General features: G+C 53.8%; 1 protein-coding gene across 1 annotated transcript in view; it reads right to left on the bottom strand.

Moving 5' to 3' along the window:
- TSPAN15 (tetraspanin 15) overlaps window positions 1-17,544 on the bottom strand; it is a 48,978-nt gene that overhangs the window by 10,578 nt on the left and 20,856 nt on the right. The window contains exons 2-4 of the mRNA XM_037804972.1: window positions 9,984-10,169; window positions 8,604-8,678; window positions 232-327 (exon numbers count right to left, since the gene is read on the bottom strand). Coding sequence (XP_037660900.1) covers window positions 232-327; window positions 8,604-8,678; window positions 9,984-10,169 — 357 coding nt within the window. The remainder of the gene's footprint in view (window positions 1-231; window positions 328-8,603; window positions 8,679-9,983; window positions 10,170-17,544) is intronic.

Genomic DNA, 17,544 nt, shown 5'->3' with positions numbered 1-17,544 from the left:
GGCTTAGTGCCCTGGCCAGAGCTGACAGGTGCATCTCTGGCAGAGAAGCCCCTGCAGCTGCATCCTCAATGAGCCATCCACTGCCAGCCCTTGCAGCCCGACTTACCCAGCCACCCACTTTGGGAATGGAGAAGCCACCTGACACCCCAGTCCCACCCTCTTGAGCAGGGCCCCAAATGGGGTGCAAAGGGCACAGCAGGCACATCTCTGACCCCAGAGTGCCTGGCTCACCTGCTTCTGAACAAAGTCCATGATGTTTTTGAAGTCCAGATCGTCATAGTAGTTCTCAATGCCTCTTCGGATGTTGTCGTTCAGGAAGTCAATGGTCTATTTAGAAGGAGAAGTTACAAAGGAAAAGAAGCACACACACCAGGAGTCCAACCCGAGTTTTCCTAGAAGTCTGCATCGGCCCCCACAACCCCACCCATGCCTGCGCCAAGTACCCTCCATCCCAGCCTCCAACACCCTTAGCCTCACTGCCACTCACCTCCCCCTGGTGCTGCAGTCCCTCTGCCGCCTCCCTGCAGGAGTGAGTCACCCCATCTCCCTACAGAGCAGACCACCCAGGCCCTGGGGCGGGGGGCCTGCCTAGGGGCACACAGCTCTGAAGCAGCACTGCCGGCTGGGCTCAGCTCTCCTGATTCCCGGCCTCCTACTCTTCTACCACCCAGAGACACACCCAAGCTGGCATCTGCCCTGTGCCCCTCCAGATGCCCTCTCCACCATTCTGTACCACCAGCCTCCTGTCTACAGATGAGGAAATGGAGACCTGGTGTGCCAGTTTAGATATATTATGCCCCCCACAAAAGACATGTTCTTTTTAATCCAATCTTGTGGGATATTTGGATTAGGTTATCTCCATGGAGATGTGACTCACCCAACTGTGGGTGAAACCTTTTGATTAGATCCATGGAGGTGTGGGCCCCACCCACTCAGAGTGGGTCTTGATTAGTTCACTGGAGTACTTAAGAGAGCTCAAGAGCTGACACAGATGCTGACACTTGGAGATGCTTATAGATGCAGACAGAAGGATGTTTGGAGATGCTAAGCTAAGAGATGAAGCCCAGAGTTTGCCCCAGAGAAGCTGAGAGGACCCCAGATGCTTAGAGAGAAACACCCTGGGAGAAAGAAGCAAGGACATACAGAAGCTGAGAGAGGAGCGAAGACAGAAGTCCAGAGACATTTGGGGAAAGCCATTTTGAAACACAACCCAGGAGCCAAGGACCAGCAGACGCCAGCCACGTGCCTTCCCCGCTGACAGAGGTGTTCCGGACGCCATCACCATGCTTCAGTGAAGGCACCTCTTGTTGATGCCCTAGTTTGGACACTTAGAACTGTAAACTTGTAACTTAATAACCCCCCTTTAAAAAAGCCAATCTATTTCTGGTATTTTGCATAACAGCAGCTCTAGCAAACTGGAACAGCCAGAAAGGGGGGCGCAGAGCAGGCTGGTGAGGGGCCCAGCTGGGATGAGAATTCAAGAACTCAGACCTTCCGGCCTCTTGGCAGGCCTCTCTCACATCACTGCAGCACCCGCACCACCCACCCGGGGCTGGGTCAGCTCCCACTGGGAGGGACACTGGCACGCCGCCCGCTCCCAGTCACGCTGGGCCTTGGGGGGAAGAGCCTGGCTGTTGTGCTGAGGTCCGGGGCACAAAGGGCCCCACAGCAGGGAGGGCTGGGGCGGGAGTGTGGGTGTCGCAGCCCCGCACTCGCGGTGACAATCAGGGCTTTCAGAAGCGGAGGCCTGCATATCAGCAGAGGCAGCGCTGCACAAAGGGGGCATTCTCAGCTCCGGGGCTGGGGCCGCAGCCAGGAGGGCCAACCGAGCCAGGGAGGCGCCCACGGGGACCACGGGGCCCTGGGTTCCGGGACCGGTTCTGCTGCTGCAGGCCCCTTCCAGCTCACTTCCCCTCTCTGGACCTCAGTGTCCCCATTTGCAAACCAGAACTGTGGGCCTATCTTTAAGGGAACTTCCAGCTCCAAGGATCAAAGACTAATCCGGGAGGAGCCGTAAAGCCTCGGGGCAAGAGCACACAGTCCCTGCAGCTACCCTAGCCCAAGGCCCATCAATGAACTCATGAGGCTCCACTTCCCTCCCTGCAAAATGGGCACGAAAATACTCTCTGCCCCAGAGGGATGTTGTGAGATAGTACAACATAGCAGGGCACCGGGTGCACGGTTATCACAGAGATTATAGACTTCTCTTTCTCACACCCATCATGTCATCAGTGGAAAAGAGCTAACCCCTAGGGAAACCGAGGCCCCCAGCCCTTGTCTAGAAGACCTACTGCAATGGAGGCACCATCCAGGGCAAGAGTTCTAGAGCTGCCAGGACAAGGCAGCACGTGGCTTAGGATCACACACAAGTCCCCTGCAACTCTGAGGCAACGGGACTTGTCCATGGTCATTCAGCTGGTCAGTGGCAGAGAGATGCTGGGACCCAGGTGGCAAAACTCCCAGCCTGTTACACTTTGAAAAGCCAAGATAAGGACCCGAAGTTCAGTTTTAGGGTCATCTCCCCAAACCAGTGTCAGAAGAACAAAGGACACGATGGCCGGCTCCTTCCTGAGACATAGACTGCTTGGCGCCAAGGTAATGAACGGGACTAGAGAGGGAAGCCTGGTCTCTGTGGCCAGAAGGAAAACCCTCTGCTAGTGATAGATGGCAGCTCCAAAGGGGAGACCTCGTGGCTCAGTAGATCAGACAGAGGCCCTGGCAGGTGCTGGCACTGGATCTGGGAGAGGTGGGAGCTGCCTGGACTTGGGCCCCCTGCCCAGAGGCCCCATGAAGCCTTTTCACCCTGGGGTGCCTGCTCCTCTGGGCGATGAAGTAACAGGTCAGCTGGCTGGGGCGTAGGTGGGGGTGCTGGGAAACAGGACACCAGGGCAGGGCCAGTCTGCCACCCAGGGTGGGGCAGGGGAATGAGCTCACAGCGCTGAATGGCATGCTGCAGGGGCCCCTGGCTGAGATGAGGTGCAGAGGGTCGGGGTATGCGTGGCTCTTCCACTCTTGAGACACTGCAGACAGTCCTAGTCCATCGCGACCCTCCTCCTTCCCTCGGCCACTTCTCGGGTCCTCCCAGGCCCCCTGCACTCCCCCCACCCCACTAACCACCTCCTCCCCCATCTCCCACTGGGCAACTTCACTGTTTAGAATCCCCAGGAACTGGAGATCTGGAGATGGGGTGGGAAGAGGGCAGGAAGTCCGGGCAGGGAACAAAAGTAGAATGAGTGAGTGAGTGAGTGTGTGTGTGTGTGTGTGTGTGTGTGTGGTGTGCCCTCAGTGTGGGGGAAGGGGGACAGCAGGGAGAGGTCCTCCCGCCCTCCCTCTCTGATGAGCAGCCCTGGCCTCTCCCCTCAAATCATCACTCGGAGCACTTTCCAAAGACACGCTGGCTCCGAGAGGAGCCTCTTTGGAATGAAAATCAGGCCTTCCATCTGGCAAGCCGAGCAGGGCCCTGCAGAGAAGAGAGCCCGGTCGGGGGCCTCCCGGAATTGGCAGGAGGAACAGATGGCCCCAGGCAGCGGCACTGGGCTCCACGGGGCAGCAGCTGCCCCCGTTCCCACCGGGACGTCTTTGGGTCAGCGCTGGCTCTCGGGAGCGTGTGCTGCCTTTGGGTGCATGTGAGAGCGTGTACTGGAGAGACATGTCCTGTACATCTAGGAGGTTCCTGTGCTGTAATGGGGGAAAGTGGGGGTGGGTAAGGGATCCTGAACCATCATGGGAGAGAAGTGTGTGTGTGGGGGGGACGGTGGGAAACTCCAGTGAGACAAGCAAGCTGTGCGGTTTGCTAACTGTGACGTGCGGTGCCAGCACAGGCCAGTAAAGGTAAAATGCTCCAGAGGCCTCAGGGGAGCTGCTAAGAAGATGTGCCCTGTGGGAACACAGTGGCAGAAGAGGGAATTCTGGCTTCGTCTGCTGCTCCCAGGGGACCGGGCACACCTGAGTGCCACCCCCACCCTGCTCTGAACCAGGTCACTCCAGCGGGGCCAGTTCCCAGTGTGGATGGAAAACCACCTCTCATGAATCACTGACACGATCTCAGAGGCCACGTGGCACAGGCTAAATTAAGCAGAGAGTAAGCAAACCTTAAAGCCCGCAGGATGTTCAGGGAGCATATTGTTTAAGCCACCAGACTCAAAACGCTAAAGAATTGCCATTTCTAGTTCTTCCTTTTAAATCTCGAGTTAGGGATTTCCCAGGCTTCTGCATGACCCCTCCCTGCAGAGGTGCTCAGAGCATTTTTAAATGAATGAGTCACGGAAGTGGGTGCACATGTGGCGGTGGCATCCGCCAGCTGGGAGGCCAGAGGATAGGACAAGGAGGGGGCAGTGGAAAGGACTACAGATGAGTCTCCACCAGGCCCCCACAATCAGCCCAGGGACCCCACCTCCCTCTGGGGGTGTCCTGGGCTCCTGGATTGCCTGGAGCTTCAGTCCCAGGACCTAACTGGCTCCTGCAGGCTTCCCTTCGGGCTCCCACTGCTTCTCTATCAGCTGCTGAAACTCAGGGCTGGGGAGGCCCGGCTGCTGGCCCAGCTCCCATAACTTGCTGAGGGGGGACGGGACAGTGCTCAGCCCAGGGCTTCCTTCCTATCTTTGTCATGGACTCAGCCAACATCTCCAGCACCCCTAGAAGGCAGCAACATGTCCTCTTTGCCTCCAGACCGGAGCTGGGCCCAATCTGGCAACCAGGGGTAAAAGGAAACCTGGGAGAGTCAGAATGAAAGACGGTAGAACGCTGAAGGGCTCTTTTGGAATATTTGCCAGACCCTTCCTCAGATCTGGTCTGAAGTCACAGGCTTGATCCTGGAGTGTGTGTGTGTGTGTGTGTGTGTGTGTGTGTGTGTGTGTGTGTGGTTGAGAGAGAGAGAGAGAGAGAGAGAGAGAGAGGCGGGGGGGAGAGGGAGAGAGAGGAAGGGGTATGCCTCAGCTTCCAAGGTATTTAGGGCTCTAGCCCTCACTCCAAATGGCCTTCCACAGTGGGGTTCACCGGCTGTGGGAGTCTGGCCAGATCCATGCAGAGCTGTCTCTACTCTGAAGCCACCAGCAGCTCCGGTCTGCATGGGACAGACGTGCATTCAGGTGCTCTGCCAGCAGGCTACTGTGCCCAGAGCCAGCCAGCGCCAATGCTATGGCAAACAAACAGCTGGGTCCCCCCACCCATCCCTGGCCTGGCACTGGGTGTGATGATGCCACGCCCTCATCATGGCCTGGAAAGAGGGCACCCCCCACCTTAGTCACAGAGTTGGGGTGTGGGTACAGATGTACCAGCTACAGGTACTTTTGCTCAGCTCTGCCTCGCCCCACAACTTGGCATGCTGGGAATACAGGGCAGGGGCTGCCCACCTGTGATGCCCTCACAAAAGGCCCCAGAACAAGCCAGAGATGGCAGGTGGCAAGAGGGAGGTGAGAACCCAGACAGCTGCAGAGGTCACTGGGTCCTCCCCCCACATCGGGCTGAGGTCAGGGCCCACCTGTCTCTGAGCCTGGCTCCCCAGTGCATGGCCACTCGCCCTGCTCAGCTGGAGAAGCAGCTGTGGTCTGACCATCAGGAGAAACCTCTCCCAGCTCAGGGGCCAACTGATAGTTTCTCCCTTGTACCCACCCAGGAGTGTGTCTTCCGCTGCCTGGCTGTTATGGTGCACGTTGCCACAGTCCATGCACCTTCCTGAGAACCCGGGATGAAGTCGTCAGCCTGACAGATTTGTTTCCATTGTCACCCCAAGTGGATCCTTGGGGTTAACGAGGGGGTAGCCTGTGGAGCTGGAGACTGAACTGGTTATATTGCGGCTCAGAGAAATCTCCTCTTGGTGAGGAGAAAGTGGAATTGGGAACTCACCTCCTCCTAGAAGCCAACCTTGGTTCTTACATTCCTCCCCTTCCCACCACCACCATCGGCAGCCAGCCTGCCCCTTCCCAACACACCATTGGCCCATCTCCCTATTTTACAAAATCACATTGCAATGGCATTGGAAGAGACCTTATTTTTCTTTAAATGGTATTTTTTCCTCCTTGATTTAAAAAAGAAAAGAAAATTTGGAAGCTTGGGAAAAATATAAGGGAGAGAATAAAAATCACTTCAGTTCCACCTCCCAAAAGAAGTAAGAGTTAGTATTTCTATTTCCTTCCAGTCTTTTTCCAGACCTGTTTTTTTCACTGTTGGGCTCTTACTGTCTTTATAAGTTTATGTCCCATTTTTAAATTTCTTAAAATGTTTATCAAGGGCATATGATACCATGGCACACCCTGAGCTTCCAAACAGCTGAGAGCCCCAGATGGGGAGACCCTTGCTAGGCTGCCCATGGAGACACCTCCTCCCCACCAAAAAAGGGCTATAGCAGGGGCGGCAGTGCCCAGCCTTGCCCCATAAGGGAACACGGGGTAGGTGCAGCCCTTCACCATCTAAGGGGAAGGACACACTTCCAAGGCTGTGGAGCCCAAGGGGCTTGGGGATAACTGAAAACTCCTCGCCCTGACCCCAGGCCATAGCACCCTAAGATGTGAGGACTAAAGGGCCCCTGAAGGTTCCGAAGGCCAGTGCCTTTGTCTTAGCTTCCTCACCTGAAAAAGGGGGGGTTGTGATGGTGTCACAAGTTCATGTGTCAACTGAGCCAAGTTATGGTATCCAGTTGATTGGTCAAGCCAGCACTGGCCTGACTGTTACTGTGAGGACATTCTGTGGATTTAAGTCATGTTAGTTGATCCCATCTATGGCTGATTACATCTATAATCAACAAAGGAGCTTGCCTTCAGCAGTGAGAGAAGTCTCATCCAATCAGCTGAAGACCTTAAATGGAGAACTGATGATTTCGGCAGTCAGAAGAAAGAATTTCTGTCTCTACTTCAGCCAGCCAGCCTCTCCCAGGGAATTCATCCAAACCCTCATCGGAATTCTCAGCTTGCAGCCTGCCCCAAGGAATTCAGATTTGCCAGTCCCCACGATCACAAGAGCCAATTCTAATAATAAACCTCTTAATACTTACTTAATTCTTACTTATTTACATATATATATCTCCTGTCGGTTCTGTTTCCCCGGAGAACCCTGACCAAGGTGCCTCTTGCTGACCCATGGGGTATTGGAAAATGACAAATAAGATTGCTTTTGTGAAAAGACTGTGAAAACGGGAAGCGTTGCTCATTTGGGGGACTGTTTATTAAAACCACCGAGGCTGCTGCCGTGAAGGGGGCCTGGGCTCGAGCCAGGGAGCACTACCCTGTGACCACTGCAAAGCCACGGGCTGTGGGACCTGCCTGGCCGTGGGGAGCACATCTCCATGGGCCAAGTGAAGAAACGTCACCCTCCCTGGAGGCTGCTGCCAAGTGCCCCATGGTCCTGCCTGCTCAGAGCAGATGCTATGAGAAGTAGGAAAGAGGAAAAGGGAGGGGGCACAGCACTACTGGATGGGGAGGCATCCTTGCCGTGCCTCTGCCTTGCCGTGTGCTCTTGGGAGGGTTCTGTAACCTCTCTGTCTCGAGGACTCCATCAATATGACGGGAGTCCCCCCTCCTCCATCCCAGGGCTCATAAAACGGGGATTCCAGGACACCCACGGGGGGGGGGGCAGGCAGAACAGGTGTGGTCCCTGCTCCCACCGGGGCTGAATGCCAACTTGCCCAGGAAGAGCTTGGCAGGACCAGACGCTGGGTCTTCTGGGGGTTCCGGCAAAACCCAGGGTCTGGGATAGCAACTGCTGCCTTGGGCTCTACTTCTACAAGGAAGACAATTTGGCTGCAGCCCAACTGCACCCTCCTCTCAGCAACTGCCCAGGGACGCCAGGGACCCAGATGCTTGGGGTTGGGGAGAAGTGGAGGCAGGGGAATGGACAGAGAGAACCAAGAATGGAGCTTCTGCTCCCCAAGTCCCACCTACGCCAGCAAAGATGACGAAGGAAGGAGATGATGGAAGGAGGAGGGAGCTCTGGGATGGGAGTCAGCCCCGTCCTGCTGCTCGCTCCCCAGGGGCCTTGGGCAAGTCCCGGGTCTTCCCCAGGCCTTGGGGTGGAGGAGCTGAAATGCCACGAAGGCCCCCTGTGTGCCGGCACCATGCTGGGTTCTGCACACGCATTATTTCATCAGCTCCTCCCCGAAACCCCACAAGCGAGGACCGTGGTCCCCATTTTATAGCTAAGGAGACTGAGGGTCTGAGGGTCTGAGGGGCTAAGTGACTGCCCACAGCCACCCAGCGAGTGGGCAGCACACTCGGGCACCTCGCCTGCAATGAAGTCCCTGCCTGCCTTCATTCGCCTGCCCCGCACTCCTGCCACGCTTGCAGCGGCTTCGGGGCCTTTGCTTCTGCCGTTCCCCTGCCCCGGCCTTCGCTCCATCCAAGCTCCCCTGGTTGACTCCTTTTCACTATTAAGGCCTCAAATTAGATGCCATCTCCTCCTCAGTCGTGTTGCCACCCTCTCAGATGCTGTCTTCCCCACCTCTGCCCCGTTTTCTCATTATCTGCTAACTCGTTCACTGCCTGCCTCCCCCAGCTGAATGGGAGCTCCATGGGGGGGGGGTCAACCCTGCTCAGTACTGCACCCCAAGACCACAGCCCAGAGCACACATGGCCCAGCAAACGTGAGAGCAATGAACGAATCCACAGGCTCACCTGGTTCCGGAAGATCAGGGCCACCACGCCGCCAATGAGCTCGATGATGAGGCAGATCCCAAGGATGTACATAAACTGAAAAACAGAATTCCGAGACTCACCCACAGGAGGCAGAGGACATGTGCGGGGTGGAGGGGAAGCGTCACCTGCTCTGAGATCAGGGGCACATTAGCCACAGGGAACCACCTCCAGGTCAGCTCGCATCAGCGACTGGCCCTCTGCCCCCTTCCTCCTGCGAGAACACAGGACATGGACAAACATTCCCTGGGAAAGCCCGTCTTTGGAGTCAGTGGTCAGGAAGAGTGACTCAGATGTCTCAGCTGCATTGTTATCAACGTTTGTCCCATGTGTCCTCGGTGGGATCCAGGTGGAAACCACCCCCTACCCCACCCCTAACCAGGAGAGCCTGCCCTCTCTTCTCCTTGCCAGAGGTCAGGATCTGCCTGTTCCGTGATGGGGGTGCTGGGGCAGCCATTCCAGCCCCACCGTGCAGGGGCTTCCCAAACCCCCACAGTGGGTGAGGGGGGTGCCCGAGGCTTAAAAGAAGCACACCCCACCCCTGCCCTTCATCAAAGAGCAGGCATTGTCCAAACTGATTCCAGCAGCTTCCAGCCTCAGGCAGCAGCAAGTCCCTGCTCAGAGGGGCTTAGAGGGGCTGCCCTTTTGAGGGGAACAATGATGCCAAGACCCACCCCATGGGGGAGAGGGAACAGGCCCCCCTGCAGGCTCCCCTGGCTTTGGAGGGCCTCCCTCACCCCAGGGAAAGGAGCACAGGTAGAGCTGACTCCAACCCTTGGCCCAAGGCAGACACAGCCCAGGCCAGGCTGTCCACGTCCTGGGTCTTTGGCCGGAGCTACCAGGAAAGATTCCCTGCGACCAAGAACTTTGGGGACTCTGCTTGTGACCGGCTCAAAGACAGCCCGAGGATGATGCCAGGTGGGAGCAGGTTGCCGGCCTCCCGGGAGCAGGACACCAGGCGGGAGAAGCCCCAGCCGGGAGGTGGTGAGAGAGCCCAGCGGTGCTGCCTGAACCTCTGCACCCAGCCGTGCAAACTGAGGAGCTCACCATCACCCGCCTTTTTTTGTTTTCCCTTGCTCTCATTTGAATTTGGTCCTCCCACTTGCAACTGAGGGTCCAGATGAACACAGGGTTTTAAAAAAATGAGCAAAACAGCATTCAAAGACAGCAGCTTTTCCACCCAGGAGGGGAGGTGGCCTGGGCCCTCTTGGGCCAAGGTGGACAGATGGGCTCTTCCAGGAGACCCTCTGGAGGAGTTTCTTAGAGGCCTGAAGAAGCTGAGCTGCCCGCAGGCCCAGGGGCCATCTCCCTGCCCCCCGCCCCGGGACTGCAAGGGCTAGCCGAGGGGTGGGGCCGCCTCACCGCCTGCAGAAGGCACAGGTTGTCACGGAGGGAAGCCAGCACACCAACGAAGGAGACGATGAACATGATGACCCCCAGGAGGATGAGGATGATGGCCGGGGCCAGGAAGGCACTCTCGAGGGTCTTGTATTTCTGCCGCTCAACCTCGGCGTAGATCCCCACAGACAGGACCAGGCCCCCGATCAGCTGCAGCAGAAAGCAGGGGGTGAGAGAGAAGGGCTGGTGCCACTGGATTTGCCTACAAAATGTTCTTCTGGGGCTGTGGAGCCTGCCGTTGGGGTCCCCCGTGACAGCATGTGAGGGGACCTATTTGGAGATGCCCTCTGCCCCCAGGGTCCTGGGGGATCAGGGAAACGCCACTGGTTGGAAAGTCAGAGCCTGGGGGTTTGACTCACTGAGTTTTCTCAGCTGAAAAATGGGTACGAAGACACTCGTCTCTGCCCTGTTCACCAGACAGGATTTTGGCAAGGCTTTAGTGAGAAAATGATGGTGGAGACACGGCACACTTGAAAGCGCGGGGCTGCTGGAATGAGCATTAAACAGGCGGGACATTCAAGGACAGGGGGACAGGCCTTTCACCCAGCACCCTAAAAATCAAATTTGCTTTCAGGATAACCATCCAAAGGCTGGAGGTTGCAGTGGGAGGGATTTGAGGGAATTTTTAAGTAGAATTCCCTCATTAGCAGTTTTTCTGACCATGGAAAGATGATGGCTTTAATATTCCATCAGGAAAACCCAGATGACAAGGCCCCACCCACAGCACTCAGAGAAGGCTGGGGTTCCACTGCCACATCCCCTGGATCTGCAAGAGCTCTGAACCAGCCCCCTCAGCCTGTTTCCCACACGACAGCCACAGAAAAACCTAAGTCAGAGTATGGCAGTCCTCTGTGCACCCAGAATAAAAGCCAAAAGCCTAATAACAGCGAGATCTGCCCCCATGGTCAGTCTCCCCACCTCTCCCTTTGTCCCTCCCCTTGCTCTTCTTTTGCTGCTCCCCAAGCACCCCCAGAGTGCCCTCGCAGGGCCTTTGCACAGGCTGTTCCTGTGGCCTTGAGGGCCCGTCCTGACACCCCCGTGGCTCCCCCCTGCTCAAGGATTCTCACTTTCCAGCCCATGTGCTCCAGGGGCAGGGACAAGTCATTAGCGACAGGACTTCTCCACTGAGCCCAAGGAAGCATGTGAGAGCCGACGGACGCCGTGCTGCTGGCATCTAAGGGCTGAGTAAACCAAGGAAGGAGTAATGCAAGCCAGATGTTGGAAAGATGTGCCATCAGCACAGCCACCACCCTGGAGGCAACACCTGGAGCCGCCGCTCTAGTTACTGGTCGCCCTTGGCCTTTAACTGGCTCTAACGGGGCTCCTCGTGGATCATCGTGTCCCAAAGTAGATCTCCTTGCCCGCCTTCTAGAGAGTGCCCAGACGGTCGGGAAGAGGGCAGTGCCTGCTTCCCCGAAGCGTTGACAAGTGGCAGGGATGCCGCAGTCAACCAAGCAGACCGAGCTTACACAGAAACACTTCCGATCCAGAGGGTCACCAGGAAACGGTCTCTCTTGGGGCATTCCCCTTGGTCTGAAAAGAGCCCCTGGGATTACTGAGCTCTTTCTCACCTCCCATCCCAGTCTAACAGGAATGCCTTCCCACCACAGGGGCCGGCAGGTGCTAAAGGAATCGACAAACTCAGCCACTTATCAACAAGTGGGCCATGGTGGGGAAACCGTGAGTGAAATGACTTCATCAAAATTACCCCCTTGGCACCACAATTACATGGAATTTTGAATAGGAAGTGAGATATGGTAGGTTAATATAGATTAGAGCGAAATAGTGACACATCCCAAAGTAATTTGGGCAGAAAATAAAAGTATATTTGCAGGGCCCCCCTGAGGAGCTGGGGGAAAGTGCGGAAGTGTTAGACTTCCTCACCTGGACTGATGCTGATGTTGTCACAAACATTGGGACTGGTGGTTTGATGTGCTGAGCCCTCGATCATGGGACTTGCCCTCATGAAGCTCATTACTGCAAAGGAGAGGCTAAACTTGCATGTAATTGTGCCTAAGAGTCTCCCTCTGAGTACCTCTTTGTTGCTCAGATGTGGCCCTCTCTCTCTCTAACTGAGCCACCTCGGCAGGTGAACTCACTGCCCTCCCCTCTACGTGGGACCCAACTCCCAGGGGTGTAAATCTCCCTGGCATCGCAGGATATGACTCCCTGGGGTGAATCTGGGCCCAGCATCATGGGATTAAGAACATTTTCTTGACCAAAAGGGGGATGCAAAATGAGACAAAATACTTTCAGTGGCTGAGAGATTTCAAATGGAGTCAAGAGGTTACTCTGGTAGACATTCTTACGCACTATATAGATAACACCTCTTAATGTATTGGAATAGCTAGAAGTAAACACCTGAAACTACCAAACTCCAACCCCATAGTCTGGACACCTGAAGATGATTGTTTAACAACATAGATTACAAGGGGTGACAGTGTGACTGTGAAAGCCTGGTGGATCAAACTCCCTTTATCCAGTGTATGGATGGATGAGTAGAAAAATAGGGACAAAAACTAAATGAAAAATAGGGTGGGATAGGGGGAATGATTTGGGAATTTTTTACTTTTATTTTTGATTCTTATTTTGATTCTTTCTGGTGTAAGGAAGATGTTCAAAAATAGATTGGGGTGATGAATGCATAACTATATGATGGTACTGTGAACAGTTGATTGTACACCATGGATGATCGTATGGCATGTGAATATATTTCAATGAAACTGAATTTAATTTAAAAAAAAATTACCCCTTTGGGTAAATTTTTAAAAGTCTGAGGCAGGATACACACCCACACAGACACACACAATCCTCTGCAGGGAAATGGCAACCAAAGGAAATAAAATTTACCTTTGATAGGGAACGATTAACCAGTCAGCTCACACTCCAAATCCCAAAACACTGTGAAACAGTTTTCCAAGGCCGGCTAGACCCCAGGGGTCCTCTGAGAACAGGGTGAGAAGCCTTTCAAGGACCAAATCCCCACTTCCAAATTACTGCACCCATAAGAAGCCACCCACTAAGCTGTGACCCTAAGCCAGATACAGAAACCTCCACTCCAACGCTGAGGGTAATGGTTTAAATAAGAAACCCCCCTCGCCCCCCAAGAACAGGGTCTTCAGAGTCCAAGCACAGTGTGAATAAAGTACCGAGAGAAGGACGCAGTGTACTTGAGGGCAGTAGAGGAGGGTTTTTCTCTTCTGTCTTGATGAAAGTGTAATTCTTAGCTTGTCACTGAACCAACAGAACTGTCATTTTACCTATTTTCAGACTTGATTCCATATACTTTTGAGGGTTCTATGTTTTCTGTGATGTAAAAAAAGTCCTTCTTCCCTAGAAGCGTGGGGCATGGGCCCTGACCATCTCCACCCCACCCCAGCCTGTCCCATCCCTCCTTTCTACCTGAGCCTGGATCCTGGGTTAAGGTACCATGCTTGGGAAACCATCCCCCCAAACACCAGAGCTGTCATTGGCCCCAATTCCAAGCAGCACCAACCTGTCCATACAGGCAGTCTTGGTTGCTTCGGTTTTTACAAGCTCCCCAGAGGAGGCCACCAGAGTCCTGGGACCCTCTGCAGAGCAGCCTTGCCCGCAGGAAACAGAACTTCCTTTGGTCTGATCTCACTCCCTCCCACTGCAAAGCATCACCTTTTCCTTGCCAGTTATCCTTGAGATGTTTCCAGATCTCTAAAGCCATGGGAAAATCTCCCATGACAAGTTGAAACCCTGGCTCCTGAGTCCCCTAGCACTGTGCACCGAGCCATCATCCCAGGCCCCCTTTCTCCTGGTCCAGTGAAGGTGCTGCCACCGCAGCCCTCCGAGGGTCCCCACACACCCATGCCCATCTGGGTGCCTCATCCAAGAGTTCCCAGGGGCAGGAGGCATGGGGAGGAGCCGGCATAACCCTTCCTAGGAACTTCAAGATTTCCAAATGATGTTTACCTCTCCGATGACATCAGTTTATGTTTCCGAGTATAAAATGATCTGTCAATGCCACTGTGCAATCCCATCCACAAATCTTGGCTAATTATAGCACTTTGCCAGGCGGCCAGCCACTCCAGCTCCAGCTCAGGAAACAAATGGTCCATTTGTCACAGGACAGCTTCAGCTAAACAGGCTGGGGGCAGGGGGCATATAGCCATGCCCATTTGGAGCCCAGAAGGGAAAGTGCATGCTGCTAGCAGCCCACAGGCCAGGCCCAAAGCCCTAGGCTTGGCGCATGGTGTGGGGTTATCAGCTGAGACTGCTTAGGAGCCCAGTGGCCTAGACCCCAGCTTCCTCCTCTTCAGCTGGGAAGCAGGAGGCCTGTGAGCGGCACCTGGGTCCCCGCCTTCAGGAAGCATCTGGTGACCTCGAGCAGTGCCGGCCAGCTCAACATCTGCTGGGGCAATTCTGTGCTGAGAGGGGACCTGAAAAGGTTCATCTTCATCCCAAAGACATGTCCCAGGCACCCACTGTGTTCCAGGCCCTGTAGCAGGCTCTGTGGGGTCACAGAGGGAGGCTAGACAGAGACTGGGGAGGGGAGGTTAGGAGAGGCTGGAAATGACCTCTATGGCCCCAAAGAGAGAGTTCAGGGGGTCTCTGGACATTCATTTTCATTAGCCTCTAACTGAAACGTAGCATTTCCTTCCGGTTTGAATGTAGGCAACCAATCTAACGGCACTTGTGACTTCATCACCAATAGAAATGATGATAAAGTTACTGAGTATCTTAAAATACCATTTATACTTATTATTACTTCAAAATTACAGTAATTAGACCAACTGCTACATCTTGTGATTTAAGGTATAATAATGCATTAAATACCACGAATTTGGCATTGTAATATTTTAATAATTGTACCTGAAAATAATTGGTTTCTTTTGTAATCCTGTGTATTTCACTTTACGCATTTAAATATCCTATACTGAAGAGTGGTCCACAGGCTTCCCCAGAGAGCCAAAGGGGTCTTTGGCACAAAAATGGTGACAAACCTCTGGTCTATGGGAAGCAAATGCAATTCCTGCCACGGAGAGGTGCAGAGGGCTCTGGGAATTCCAACCAAGGGGAGGGGAGGGGGATGTGAGAAAATCAGGATGGGCTTCCTGGAGGAGCTGGCCCTTCCTGGAAGGTACTAAGAAACTTCATCCTGGAACTATCTTGTGGGGCACCCCAGGCCCCAGGGCTCTGTGTTGGGCCAAAACAGAGCACTTTTCTGAAACTCTGCTTTGGAAGGAGGTAGGGAGTAGCTAAACTCCATGGCCTGAGAGAGATTTTACATTAGACAGGGCTAGTAGGGCCCTGCATCCAGCCCAGAGAAACCCTGGGCTTTGACTCCTGGACTTCTGCCTGGAGGCCAATACTGCCTGGCCCTGGGCTGAGCCCACCCTGCAGATGGCCAGACTGCTCAGCAGGCTTTTGCACCAGCTTCTCTCCTGTCCAGATCAGGGTGACGGAAGGAGCAGCAGAGGCGAGACAAGAGACAGGAGCTTGCTTTGTGGGCCTGCCATTTATTAGCTTGGCACCCTTGACCTCAGCACTTCCCATCTCTGGGCCCTATTTTCACCTGTAAAACAGTAAAGCCTGCTTCCATTATGTGTGCCAGCATCTTGCAAAGTCCCTTCATCTTCACGCCCCCCTAACATACCCAAAGGAACAACCATTTCCATTTCTCCAGTGAGGCTCAAAGAGGTTAAGTGACACAGAGCACATGTGAGAGGGTCAGGACTCGCCACCCGAGCTCTGGTCCTCCCAGAGCTAAACATGGGTGGCTGGTCGGCCATGGAGGCTACCGAATGGGCGTCTCACGAAGACCTGGAGAACCGGTGCAAAACGGCTTTGCAAAATATGAAGGTACTGAGAGCAGGGCAGCTCCGCCAACAGAACTTTCTATGATGATGGCAACATCCAATATGGTAACCGCAAGCTACATGTGACTAACAAGCCCTGAAATGTGGCCTGTGTGGCTGAGGAACTGAATTTTTGGGTTTTATTTTGTTTTAATTAATTTATTTTTAGCTTCATGTGGCTAATGGCCATTGTATTAGACAACACAGCAATAGAGCATCCTCTCCTTGGAGGGTGTCCCTCACCACTCTCCAAGTCCTCCTTTCTGGAGGTAGAGACCTCCCTTTGTAAAAAGCCATGTGCCATAAGTTTTACCCTTGGGAAGACGGTTGCTGCAAAGGAGAGGCTAGGCCTCCCTATGGTTGAGCCTAAGAGCCTCCTCCCGAACGCCTCTTTGTTGCTCAGATGTGGCCCTCTCTCTCTGGCTAAGCCAATTTGAAAGGTGAAATCACTGCCCTCCCCACTACGTGGGATCAGACACCCAGGGGAGTGAATCTCCCTGGCAACGTGGAATATGACTCCCGGGGAGGAATGTAGACCCGGCATCGTGGGACGGAGAACATCTTCTTGACCAAAAGGGGGATGTGAAAGCAAATGAAATAAGCTTCAGTGGCAGAGAGATTCCAAAAGGAGCCGAGAGGTCACTCTGGTGGGCACTCTTATGCACACTTTAGACAACCCTTTTCAGGTTCTAAAGAATTGGGGTAGCTGGTGGTGGATACCTGAAACTATCAAACTACAACCCAGAACCCATGAATCTCGAAGACAGTTGTATAAAAATGTAGCTTATTAGGGGTGACAATGGGATTGGGAAAGCCATAAGGACCACACTCCACTTTGTCTAGTTTATGGATGGATGAGTAGAAAAACAGGGGAAGGAAACAAGCAGACAAAGGTACCCAGTGTTCTTTTTTACTTCAATTGTTCTTTTTCACTAATGAAATGTGTGCTAATGAAGGTGTCAGGGATTGATTTAGGTGATGAATGTACAACTATGTAATGGTACTGTAAACAATCGAAAGTACGATTTGTTTTGTATGACTGCATGGTATGTGAATATATCTCAATAAAATGAAGATTAAAAAAAAAAAAAAAAAAGCCATGTGCCATTAGTTAGAGAATGCTCAATAAATATCCATCGACGTCATCCAGGAGAAAACACCCTCCTCTTCGCCCATTTCCCTCAAGATAGCTTGGTTCCTGTGGGCCCACTGCCCTCACCCGTCAGGAAAGCAGGACAGACAAATCCAGGGGGCCCAGCAGTGCCCCCAACTTAACGGATGTAGGGCTCAGAGAGCCCCAGACCCACCTCCAGGCGTTCCAAGGCCAGGGGGCCCAGACCCCAGCCCAGCCCAGGGGCCTCCCCAGGACCCACCAGCCCGGACAGCCAGTGCTTGGGGAATGGGGCTCCCCACAAAGCCAGACCAAACCAGGTCTTGGGAAAGCAGCAGAGGCTGGTCCCTGGTCTGTGTGCCTGGTACTTCACTGTCAAACTCTGTTTTGAGCCAGGAGAGAAGACAATATTTTTTATTTTTATTTTTATTATTTTTTTGCTTTTTTAAAACCTAGACATCAAGTACACAGAATTTAGTTAACTGTAACCCTTGGTCCAAGACACATTCACTGTCACAGCCTGCTTTTGAGTATTTTTAATAATGTAACAAGCACCTAGAAACCAACCACCCCAAACCGACACTCT

The sequence above is a fragment of the Choloepus didactylus genome, chromosome 15, assembly GCF_015220235.1.
Source record: "Choloepus didactylus isolate mChoDid1 chromosome 15, mChoDid1.pri, whole genome shotgun sequence".
Taxonomy (NCBI): domain Eukaryota; kingdom Metazoa; phylum Chordata; class Mammalia; order Pilosa; family Megalonychidae; genus Choloepus; species Choloepus didactylus.
The sequence above is the reverse complement of the archived record's forward strand: the minus strand, read 5'-3'. Positions and strand labels throughout refer to the sequence as shown.